Source organism: Nuphar pumila, chromosome 4, assembly GCF_984573655.1.
Source record: "Nuphar pumila chromosome 4, dmNupPumi1.hap1.1, whole genome shotgun sequence".
Lineage (NCBI taxonomy): Eukaryota > Viridiplantae > Streptophyta > Magnoliopsida > Nymphaeales > Nymphaeaceae > Nuphar > Nuphar pumila.
Window position 1 is genome coordinate 33,557,127 of NC_143252.1, and position 13,725 is coordinate 33,570,851.

The 13,725-nt window shown below is 33.5% G+C and overlaps 1 protein-coding gene across 3 annotated transcripts in view; it reads right to left on the reverse strand.

The window, feature by feature from the left end:
- DFB (DHFS-FPGS homolog B) overlaps window positions 1–13,725 on the reverse strand; it is a 40,773-nt gene that overhangs the window by 19,984 nt on the left and 7,064 nt on the right. For all 3 annotated transcript variants that reach the window (XM_090002895.1, XM_090002894.1, XM_090002893.1), the window contains exons 3-5: window positions 11,262–11,371; window positions 10,859–10,919; window positions 2,095–2,178 (exon numbers count right to left, since the gene is read on the reverse strand). In XM_090002895.1, coding sequence (XP_089859021.1) covers window positions 2,095–2,178; window positions 10,859–10,919; window positions 11,262–11,371 — 255 coding nt within the window. The remainder of the gene's footprint in view (window positions 1–2,094; window positions 2,179–10,858; window positions 10,920–11,261; window positions 11,372–13,725) is intronic.

Genomic DNA, 13,725 nt, shown 5'->3' on the forward strand with positions numbered 1-13,725 from the left:
GATAAAGAAGGGTTGGCATCAGTGGCAAACAACCACGAAACTCTTACCACATCCTATGAATATGAGTCCTAAGAAAATCTATGCCATTGAATGTGACAATAAAAAACATATAAGTGTTAAACTGTATCTCTCTTATGTATATATATTTACATATATATAAAGAGAGATACATATACATATATATATATATATGATATATATATGTATAAGTATCTATCTTTATATATATGTAAATATATATGTAAATATATATGTTTCTCTCTCTTCTTGTAAAACCCGCAAGGGTATTATAGTCATTTCCCCTCTTTTGCGCATATTCATAATTATGAATATGCTGTAATGTTTTTCTGTATTTTTATTTTACCTTTTCTTTTTTTCTTTTTCTTTTTTCTTTTATTGTTTCTTGACTAAAGTCAACTTGGAGGGGGCTCAACACTAGCTGTTGGGCCCCTCCAACGGTTAAAATTCTAACCGTTGGAGGGGCTCCAACAGCTAGTGGAGCCCCTCCAAGGCTTCTTGCTAGCTTATAAATAGGGGAGTTCCCCCTTTGTAAAACTTACTTCTTGGAGCTTTTGTTCTCCATTCTTCTCAATAAAGATTCTTTATATTTTATATGCCTTTGTGCATTTGCGTTTCTCTATTGTACCTTTGTGTACATTTGTTCTAAGTGTTCTTGTGCCTTTGTGCATATATCTCTTGGTGGTGGTGTGCTTATAGCACACTTTATCTCTTTTTTGAGATATTTTCACAATAAGTGGAGGCAATAAAAAGCATATAAGTGGAGGCAAGAAAATCACACCAAGTACATAAAGGAAATTGAGTGATGCATCTTCTGTAGGAAATCTAGTGCCGAGAAATTCATTCTGATTCCATAAGACATAGCTTACTATGAATCTACAGTATCATGATATATTAAAAAGCACACGAGAGTCAAATTTACCATGCAGAGACCAAGTAAAATGAAAAAAATGGCCATGCAACTTCGCATATGGGCCATGAATATATGTCACCATAAGATGTAGAATGTACAACACTAGACTAATTCTAAGAAATGATAAAACAGATAATAAACAAGAGAACAAAATATGTAACTAAATTTGAAATAAGAAATCTGGGTCTTTCATGCAATACTGCCAAAAGACTATGCAGATAATTTGAGGACTTCAATTTTCTGTACATGTTTTGAGAAAGACTGAAGGATCAAAATAAAGAGGATATATTTTTTTTTCTTTGGGGTAGTTACGACCCTATACAAGGTGAGTTGAATTTTCTTCCACCTTGACACCCTCCCCAATCCTCCTTTACCTTTTCCCTTTTCTGTTAAGTTGTTATCCTATGCATTTGTCTCAACTCTCCAATCAGGTGCAAACTCTGCCTTGGAGTGCAGAAAGACGAGGCTTCAATTTGATCTGACATTAACTTCTTGCACTCTCAAACCACAATCTGCAACTTATCAGAACATCTTGCCTCATGCCTATAGTGCTGCTAATTCTCTACTTTACTCATTAACCGTCATATGCTATGATCAGATGACTCATTTTGTAATTACGTATCTTGAAATAAAGAATAAAGTGCACAACAGCTATAAAAAAATTAAACAGCATCATGTATCCATAAAAATTTCTGAACAAGCAGAACTCAATTTGAACCAGATTGCCGAGGTATATAAAACTTTTTCATTCTTCAAGAAAACACAGAATATAACTACAGCTATATCCGAAAGCAACTGCATATAAGCAAATAGTCAGTTAAAAGGAGTCCAACAATGACACCATGAATAACAGGAATAATTGATTCAGAATAAAGGATGAGAAGGAAAACCACGTATGCATACAAATCTGAGGGAAATGAACCTCCTATTTCTAAGCATATTAGAAGAAGAAGAATCATTCTTTTTCTTCTTAACTACTTTTTCAATTGCGCAATGAGCACAATTCTCATTCACCATTAGAATAATTGTGACATTCAGTTCAATTTCGCAAGAGATACTAAGCCCTACACTTTATACTCCCATAATTCAATCATCAAACTGGATTAATGACCGTATGAGGAAGGTTAAATCAGTGAAAAAAGGAATATCAACAATTAAATTACCTTTTCTTCTATAAACATCATCAAGGAAAGCAAAGTTATGAAGCGGAAGTAGTTTGGCATTGGAACATCTTCAGTAATTTTCTCCTACAAATTTCAAATCATAATACGAAAATCTCAGTAGTGAATGAGCATAAATACTTTTTGCTGCTGCCATATGATGGGTTGAAATTAACTTAAAGAAGACTACATTTCCCAAATTTCTCATGCTTTGTTATCAATAGTTGGAAAAGAAAAAGCTCCGAAAGATCCACATTCACAGCAACATCTATAACGAGCCGATATAAGATAGTACAAATATGACAATGACAAGACAAACCAAGCTAATCAGAACCGTTCAACCCATGAAATGTACATAAGTGGGTTTTGAGAATTTTAAACTAAACAGAACATGAATTGTTTGTTTCATGAACATGGCACTTAGCCTATGTACCTTGTGTCAACATGACATGAGACTGATACAAACACCAAAATGCCATGACACTTCTTGAACACACCTAAAATTTTGTTGGACATAGTCAACATTATGGCTATCACTTTACTTATGTCTCTTTTATGGTCTCGAACTTTGAGATAGCACCTTGTAATTATCAATACATAAAAAATATATAAACACTAGTATGTTGCAGTTATGATAAAACTGTCATGCCAGTGGCCACATAATATCAGTCCTGAGCTCAGAGCTAAACTTTGACTCTTCTCAAGCATACTCACAAACTATTTATTAATTTATGGTAAACAAATCATCATGCAGCCTAAAGAAATTAACATTTGTTAGATCCCTATGCTATTATTAGGAAGCCACAGGGATATCCGAACTGCAATGAACTTTCCTGAGACGAGAGCAGTCGTATGATTTCCAGGAGGCCATGATACACAGATTTAATAACTGTTAATGAAGTTAATTAGGGGCATTGGAATGCAATATATAATAGCTGATGCAAGTGCCCTGTTAATCCCTAAATGGAACTCAATTATCTGGAAAAGAATGGATAAAAGGTGTCTTCCTAACAATTTCATTACCTAGCAATGATTATGAGTTCAAAAGGACCACAACCAATTTGAGAATGGTTTGAGCACATGGTTCTCACAATGCTACTGCCAAAAATAAAGATAATTTTTTTTATCTAATCCCTTCAAAGTTTTCAATAAATTTCTTATATTCTTTTCTAACCAAAACATATGCTTTTGGCATGTAAAATTGCTAAAAGGGGAAGATAAAAACACTTGTTCCAATAGCTTACTTTTGAGAAAAGAAGAAGACTTACACTAACATTTCATAACTCCACCTTAATTTTGTTTAGAAACAAAGCAAAAGAAACAGAAAAAAAAAACCTGAACCTTAATAATATGAAATAACTAGAAGTATTAACTTTTAGAAAGCATAGAGTTTCCTATAAAAAGATAAATACATATTTGGATACTTACAAATTCTTTGAGAATTTCCTTTTAACAATTATGCAATAGACATAGATGTTAAGTTGTATATATATATATATATATATATATATATATATTTGTTTATATACATATACATATATATATATATATTCATATATATGTATGTGTATATATATGTTATTTATATTGATGTAATAGATAATACCCTCTAGGGGTATTTTCATTTTTTTGTAATAGATGCTAGGGATAATTTTGCGTTTTTATTTTTCTTATTTTATTTTTATTTTCCCCTTTATTGCATTGTAGGGGCTTTATGGTCATTGGGATCACAGAGTTGTTGGGAGCCCCAACGGTCACATTTATGACCGTCCGGGACCTCCCAATGACTTCTATGGGAGCTCCCAATGGCTTTATGCCTTGGGTCCTTCTGTATATAATGGAACTACTTGTTCCCATTTTTCTCAATGCTTCTCTTAAGCATTTATGCTCAATAAAGATGAATACTTTTATATTTTGTGTTTTTCTATTTAGTTCTTTAATGTCTTATATGCACTTGCTTGTGTTGTTACCCCTTGTTGGCTATTGTTTTGTCCTATAGTAGACTTGTGCTTATGCACATTGTGATTGTGATCATGTAAGCGCTTAGTGGCATTGGTTTGTGCTTATGTATTTTTGTGATCGTGATCTTGTAAAGCCCTTAGTGGCATTGTTTTTGTATTTTTCTCTATTTCATTAAATGGTATCAGAGGAATTTATTTTTGGCATTTTGTCTCTTTTGGGTCTTGAAATTCTTTGGTTCGAGTTTGTGCTTCGTGAATGATTCATGATCGTTGTGTGGCTTGGATTCAAGGAAAAACTAGTTCCGGTATATATCTCATATCTTTAAATATTTCTTGTATTATCCTTTTCATGCATTATGCATGAGGAAACACTTATTTTCTTAAATATTTAAATATATATATATATATGTTTGCTTTTGTTTTATTAAAACAAAAAAAACTTTGAATGTTTTTTATTATTGGTGGACTTGTTCTTATAAGGTTTATTTGTTTAATCTTGTAAAATTAGATATATGTATGTTTTTTGAAATCATGTTTGAATTCTAATTTTTCAAAAAACTTGCTTTATTTGATATATATGTATACAATTTTGTATGCTTGAGCATTTGTTGACTTTTGTTCTATTATTGAACTTTGTTTTGTTCTTTCTTGAAAAATTATCATATATTTTAAAATGATTTGAGAAATTTTAAAATAATGGTGTTGTGTGTATTTCATAAGTATGATCTTATGAAATTTTGCTTAAACTTGTGTTTAATCCTTCTCTTTACTCTTGGTGTATTAAAAGTATTATATGAAGTGTTACAAATTATGATCTAGCTTATAAAAAGAAAAATAATAACTTTTATATTGATTTTTTATCCTTATGCACTTATAATTGCCTTACATGATGAATAAAATTGTTTATTCGTGCATAAGGTATTGCACATAATTTCTTATGGGAAGTCATTCACTTTAATAAATGCCTTTTATGGTCCTTTTGTGGGACAAAAGTTATGATATTGGGTGATTCTCTTGTTGGTCCTTTTTGTGGTCCTTATGATTATGTTATTTTTTTAGTCTCATGGCTCTTTAATGAACATTATCTTACATGTTTTGCATGAGATTTAAATATTATACTTATGTTGCACACTTAGTTTTTAATAAAATATTAAGTTGAGAATCATGAGAAACTTATTTGTGTTTTTTCTTAGTAGGTGTTTTAAGTGTTTCCTCGTGGTTCACTTTAGTACTTGCCCATTATTGATGGACGTGCTTGTCCACTTGGATCTTTAGTGGACAAGTGTGTTCTTGATTCATTGCATACTTGTTATTTATAAAATATAAATTTTTATATTGTGCCCTTAGTGCCTTAAATCTATCGCTTGCATATATGCTTAAATTTGTTTCTATGCATGTCTTTTGTATAAGATATGTAACTTTAAGTTATTTAGATTATTGCATATACACAAGTTCTTTTAATCTCTTTGTAAGTATCTATTATTAGTTATACTTGTGCATGCACTTGGTTTTCTATATGGTTTTTTGAGAATCTTTATATATGTTTTGGTCCTCTTTAATGTTATATGACATTGATTGTCTCATAGTAGACTTGTAATCGAGATTGAACTATCTCTCTATATAGTTTGCTTGTATTAACAATGCTTATGATTGCATCAATTGAGCACTATATTCAGTCTAAGTTTTCAATCTACTATTATCGGATTTGATTTGAAACTTTATTTTTTTCAAATCGGTTCTTATATTTGAACTCACTTATTTAAAAAATGATTTTCGTGAGTATTTATTACTTTCGTATGGCATTTGTTGTGTTCATCACAGAATTTTATATGATACATCATTTCTCTTGACTTTGTTATTGTTGAATCAGAGTTTGTTTGTGAGGGTGAGTTGTGTGCACCTCGGTTATGTCAGTTTAGATTGCCAACTTATAGTTTGGAACTTTGGCTTCAACTGACGGTTGTTTGATCTTGGGTTTTATGAGTGTGTTATATCACTTATTTGTTTATTTGACCATTATTATGTTGGATGCTCATAATTATGGTTATTTGTGATGGCTATCTTTTTTTGAAACCTTGGTGTTCCGAAAGATTGTACAAATTGATGGCATTAGCTTGTTTTCATTACAAGCTTTCTTATCTCGGGTGTTATTTTCTATTATGCCTCTTATCTAAGTGTCATTATATGGAGACAAGAGATATTTGTTCACACGTTCGCGCGTGTTTTTAGCTCATTGTTGGCATTGTGATTATACTTTTGATCTAATCGTTGATACACTTGATTTTTGAGTATCATTATATGTTGACAAGAGATGTGTGTTCACACCGTGTTTTTAGCCCATTGTTGGCATTATGATTACACTATTGATCTAGTTGTTGATACACTTGATATTTTAGTGTCATTATATGTAGACAAAAAAATGTTTATTCACACTTTCGTGTATGATTTTAGCTCATCGTTGGCATTGTGATTATGCTCTTGTTCTAGTCGTTGATACACTTATTTTGATTGTCATTATATATATAGACAGTAGATGTTTATACACACCTCCGTGTGTGATTATGCTCTTGTTCTGGTCGCTGATACACTTGATTTATTAGGTTTGGAGGTCTAGTGAAGTGATTGCTTGTGGTGGTCAAACTATTGTTGAAGTTTGCAAAATATCACTTCTTGATAATTGTGAGAATTTAAATCTCTTCATATTTTTTACAAATTAGTGTTGATTTGCAAATATCATTATATTTGTTATGTGGAATTTTTTAAAATCTCTCCATGAAATTTCTAAACTTTTACTAATTTTTTCTTGTATGAAAGATGTTTATAGATAAAAAAATTCAAGCATTTTTTTTGCATACTTGTGATGTTTAATAAAATCTTATTTTTTATATTGTGAGTCTTCTTGTGTGTGCCCCTTTGTGGGTGTTGAGAGTGTGTTCCTTACGAAAACACTTGTGTGTTGTCCACTTGATATTGGTAGACACTTTTATTCGTAATTGAAGGCTATTTGATTTTTTACTTTAAAATCATGCATTTTATGTGCATGTTAATAAAAATAGTTATTTTTATTGTCATCTCATGTGCATCAAATATGTTTTAATTACATGTTGGATATATATGTGTTTTATATTAATTATCTTGTTCACATTGTTGTATACATGAACTCAATTAGCTCTTCTTTTCTTGAGGTCACCTTTTGACTTGTTATATTTTATATACATGTTATTTGAAATGCTTAGGATATTATTTATGCATAATTGTCTATCTCTTCTTGATGATTTATATGTCCTTTAATGATTAAATTTTTTTATGATCAATGTTATGTTTTTCTTGAAAATATGTTGATTTTAAGATTATAGTCTGAATTCATAAAAATTGATCCTCGAGAAATACTCCTCTTATCTTTCTTAATGATTATCTAACATTTCTAAAAAATATTCCTACTTTGTTTGAAAATTTTATTCCTATTTTTAAAATATATTGGTTTTAAAATTTTTATAACTATTGGGCTAGAATATCTTCCTCGTGTAGTTAGAACTTTTTTGTTTGTTCTCTACAGGCTCTTCAAGATGCAATTGATTGAGAAAGGATATCTTCGATGCACCATGTTATAAAGATGGAAATAGCCGAAGAAGGCGTTTAGGGATGATCACCAATAAAGACATTTGAAGACTTGTATTTGCAAAATTCTTTACGTGATAAAAATGGAGATTTTCCTTAAAGTCACTTGAAGACTTGAATCATTCCCATTAAATCTTTGTTATTTCCAAACTTTCGGTATATCACACTGTAAGTGTAAGTTTAAGGGAGAGTGTTAAATTGTTAAGTTGTATATATATATATATGTTATTTATATTGATGTAATAGGTAATACCCTCTAGGGGTATTTTTGTTTTTTTTTGTAATAGATGATTTCCACTAGGGACAATTTTGCTTTTTTATTTTCCCCTATTGCATTGTAGAAGCTTTATGGTCGTTGGGACCATAGAATCGTTGGGAGCCCCAATGGTCACATTTATGACCATTGGGAGCTCCCAATGGCTTGGGTCCTTTTGTATACAATGGCACTACTCATGCTCATTTTTCTCAATGCTTCTCTTAAGCATTTATGCTCAATAAAGATGAATATTTTTATATTTTGTATTTTTTTATTTAGTTCATTAATGTCTTATATACACTTAGTGTTTGTGTTGCCCCTTGTTGGCTATTGTTTTGTCCTATAGTGGACTTGTGCTTGTGCACATTGTGATTGTGATCTTGTAAGCCCTTAGTAGCATTGGTTTGTGCTTATGCACTTTTGTGATCGTGATCTTGTAAAGCCCTTATTGACATTGTTTTTGTATTTTTTGCTATTTCATTACAATAGATACGCGTTTTCCTATGGCAGCAAATGAGCCGCTTAAGGTTTCCTTTTTTACCAAAGTATTGAAAGCATTCCTTACTTGAAGAATTTGCAAGTTGGCATACAATAACGGTCCATATGTTTTCAACTGTCACACATAGACACTTCACTTAGCACGTGCATCCCATGTCAACACAAGATAACACCAGATACACCACAATACTTCATGGACATAGTTAAGTCTATGTCAAACATGGTCAAATCCGTGTCTTAGATTCATTTGTTTCTTTTGTGAACTTGGTTGTTTATTTCATATTTACTTGTATGTTTTTGTTTTAAAATTTCCATTGGTTACACTGCATTTAAATTTTCAAGCTAGATTTATTATTTAATGATTTCAACCATAATGATTTAAATTTGTTGCTCAAGAATTTGCACTGAAGATCATGTTTTATTGCTTTAGATAAATCATTTTTATTTTATATATACATAGATATATAGAGAGAAATGTGTAGCTTCCATACCATTTATTTCCCACCCCTTTAAAAAACATACTTCTATGTGTTTTTTGCTTAATCCAAACTGTAGATGTATTTATCATTGTTTATTCATTAAAAACCTTTAAAAAACATACTTCTATGTGTTTTTTGCTTAATCCAAACTGTAGATGTATTTATCATTGTTTATTCATTAAAAACCATGCTTTGGATCGAATCAATTCAATAAGAATTCATGATTTTTAGTTAATCAAGTTTTTGGTGCAATATGAACCGTTGTTTCTTTTGTTGAGTTAAAAAACACATCTAAACATGAAAAATGTTTAAACTAATCTATGTAGTCAAAAGTGTTAGGCGGTGCCTAGTCGGTAGACCCCTAAAAAGACTAGTTGAGGACTAGTCGGTACCCTAATTAAAATATAAAAAAGTACACAAAATATACATAAAAATATGTTTAATTCTTTTACTAATAAGATGTTTTCATTATACATGCTTTCACAAAATATATTAATATTTAATATACATAACCAGAATATATATATATATATATATATATATATATATAATTGTACACACACAAATATATATATATATATATATTCTTCAATTATTCATAACATATTCAGTATAATCAACAAAATATGCTTTACACCTTTCACTGAAGCATAATAATACATACACATATAAATAATATATTATATAATTCATAATACTAAACATGATTTCAGACTTTTATAGAAAAATTCATCATAAACAAAGTAACACATACATATATAAAAAACATAATCAATTAAAATTAACTGTGCATGCTTTCAATGTTTCACTAAAAAAATCCCAAAAGCAAAGCAGTGCACACACACACACACACACACACACACACACACACACACACACACACACACACACACACACACATATATATATAATAACTAAGCATGTTTTCATGATGTCACAAAACAAATCACACAAACACATGCACATATATATAATTATATATATATACAAAAAATAACAATATATATAAGAATAATAAATGGCAAAACTGCCCTCTTGCCTAGGCGGAGGTAGGGATGGCAGTGGACCGGGGGAAAGCGGGGCCCCGCCTCACCCCGTTTGGACCGAGGATGAAGGGTATGAAACGAGGATGGAGGCGGGGACGAAGGTTAAAATCCATCCCCGTCCGGGGATGGGCGTACCCTTCCCCCCCCGCCCCTGCCACTTTTCCCCGCCTCATCCCCGTTTGAACCGGGGATGAAGGACATGAAACGGGGATGAAGGCGGGGGTGGAGGTTAAAATCCATCCCCGTCGGGCATGGATGCAGGGATGGAGGTTCTAATCTTGAGGCGGGGTGGGGGTGGAGACCTTGTCCCCCGCCCCGCCCCACCCCACTGCCATCCCTAGGCAGAGGCAGCTTAGTCGCCGATTAGAAGGAAAAATTGGTACCTTTTAAGGTACCCACCTAGGAATTGCAAAGCCTAGGTGTTTTACTTACGACTAGACCGACTAGACCGACTAGGCGGACTAGTCAGTGCCTAGTCGGGGCTTTTGATTATATAGAAACTAATACATGTTTTCTACTAAATAAAGCATAGATATCACATCTATGGGTTTAGATTAAGTAAGAAACACAACCAAATATGCTTTCTAAAGGGGTCTGAGACCGTCTAGGAGATAAATGGTCTGAAACCTACACATTACTCTCTCTCCCTATATGTATGTATGTATGGTGCATGCAGTTTCCACATGCCCTAGTTATACAAAATGTTGTGTCATGTCACTAACCCCTGCCCTCATCTATGTGACATAGGTTTCCAATCACATGATTTCTATTTTCTGCAAAAAATAGGTGGCCAATCAATGTCACAAATACAATGCAAGCAACCAAGTTCATAAAGCAAAAGAAATGCAATACAACAAACTTCACACTGATCACATACACAACAACCAGCAAAATCACAGAGGCATGTACCTTCAATTGATTCCAGCACCACCAGAAGTATGACAAGAACTTGTCTTCTGTTATCTCAACTCTACAGGGTCGAGAAGAATTGTTAAATTATGGGTCAACACATTTTGGCACCAAAAATATACCAGGATATAAACATCTTACCATACTTGGAATAAACAAACATTTACATGCATATATTCAGAAAAAGCCACATCAATCCATTGTTTGAGCCGGCTAGTAAAGAACAGTAACCAATTTGAACTAAAAGATAGATCCCAACACTGGTAGAAGTGTCTGCAAATTTGTATATTATAATCTCTAATAGTTATGTTTGGGTCCAGATCACAGCATTATAGGTGTTTTCTGAACTACAAGGTTCTAATAAAATTGCAGAACAACAAAGAATCGTCTACATGAAACTCACCCATCTATTTTAAATCTTTCCCGAAAATCAATTAGGTGAGGACTTGTGAAGAGCCCAGTGCGGAACCCACATTTCCGTAGGATAGACTCTGTGAATGTGCATGTTGATCCCTAAAACAATTCAGAAAAGAACTCAGCTGAATAATATTAAGTTAAACAGAACGAAGAAAAATAAAGGTACTGCATTTGCAATTTAGGATTCCTCAAGAAAAGTGAACCTTCATGGTTGTTTAATAAGGGCTTCTAGGAATCTCACACAATCCATGTCATTGGCAGACCCTATAAATATATAACTACTAATATCCAACCTCTATATCAGAACAACCTTAGATAGCTAAAGCAAAAATAAAAGTGATAAACCTTGAAACACAGGCCTGGTGATGTTGAGCGTTCTATACATGCATCCTGACGTATTGATGTCCAAATATGCATTATGATTATGTGTAATCTTGCATAACCATAATGTCCATAGTACATACTTAAGCGACTACATAAAACACACAAACTTGCATATGAACATGAACACACTCATCCCTGCTTTATATAGGACAAAGTTAGGGCAGTAGATCAGGCAGATCACATGATAATTTCAACTCAAAAGCAGGAAGCACCTAATCCAGTGCAAACAATAAAATAGACATAACAAAAATGGAAACCATCTCAGACTTGTGGGTATATCAAAATGATATGGTTTCTTTGGCAAGCTGCAAGAATGCAACTAATGTGTGCAACTGGATACTAAACTTTAACATCCTCTCTGTATATTTCTTTTAAAAGGCACCCTAATTGCCCTGAACTTATAAATTAGAAGTGAAAATAATAATCAAATCCCTTTTGAGTCGTACACTCCTTGCACATCTTGTATTAATCTGTTAACTGTGCCAGAGTGTCAGTATCACATGTTCCTGTGTATTTTGTATTCGTTGCATGACTTTCGGGGTAAAACTTATGGGAAAGTAAAATGTAAAACTGATTTTATACTAAATATCTTACTCGTGAGAAGGGAGACAAGCCCATTAGGGCTTGTTTGGTGCACTGTCCCCGGACAAAAATCACGCTGGGGACAGAGTTTTCAAGAAACATTGGATGTGGCAGACGTGCAGAACCCATCCGCCGCGTCCTTATTTCAATGTAATTTTCGATCCACCCCCTGTTATGGTGAGAACGGAGACGGGCAGAACGAAATATTAAAAAAAAAAAAATTGAGGGGTCCCCCGATTCTCTCTGTCTTGCAGCCAGGCAGAGGCCGACGGGGGTGAGCAGGCACCAGTCGTCACCGGCACCGGGCGAGGCAGCACCTTGTTACTGAAAGTGACTATTTAATGATTAGAAGAGTTTATGTGTGCACATAACAAGTGTATTTTCGCTACAGATTCACTCAAAAGGAACCACGAACCTTGACATAAGAATACGAACACACCGGTACCAATCATCCCATGTTGGAAGACCAATCCAAGCATGGTTTATTCATCGGTGGGCATATGATCATAAACAATGTCATCAATGAAGCTCAATGTAATACACCTTCCCATAAAATTTTCATCATAAATAAAATAAATGGACACTTTTCTCGCCATCGAAACTAATTTCATCTACAATTCATTGGGTTTATGAACCATATTCATTATTTATTCCCATCATATCAGAATCTCGTATAGGACTTGTTTCATACTATTCAGCAGAAACTAATTTGGAAGAGATGGTTACCACCAAAAGCTGGGTGTACCTAGTTGGGTTTCATTGTTTCTACGGTCACTTCTTAAACGGGGAGATCCTATTTATACACGCCCTTTCCCTCATTTAATCAATGTTACTGGTAACTTGGACAGTTCACACCGTTTGGCTGAACCCATGAATTAGCTGTCGTGTTCCGGCGAGGATATTCCGGCGAGGCGGCAAAACTGACGGCGTCACTGTAGCAGTGACCCTGCAAAAAACAAAACAGAAAAGCAGTAGACAGCGTACCTGATGCTGCCATTTACGGAGGTCGGAGGTCGCCGGAATTTCTGCTCAGCCGGACTGCTGCCCTCCACGAGCCCAGGCTTCCGTATGCAGTCGGTGAGTAGACCTATATTTCCCTTCTGTCTTTGCTTGACCTGGGTCGCTCATGATACCCAGTCTTTATAAAGCATACGGTGGGAACGGTTTGCGTAACCGTTCCCCCTAATCGCATGCACATTTATCGGATGGATCATCCCTGATGTGGGGATGTATCCACATCGTGGATAACCACCACGCCAATCGTGGTGGTTAATCCAACATTCTCCCACTTGATCCGACGATAAATTCTTTAACCAGAAAACCTTATGGGAATAACTTGATGAATAAAATGACCTTTATATTCTATTCTAAAGGTCCTTAGTTGAATCTCTAATCCTTAGGAGATTAACAACAACCAAAATGAGAATCAAAAGACTGAAAGTGATCACTTTATTTATATGCATATGTCAAAAAGAGTTTAACAA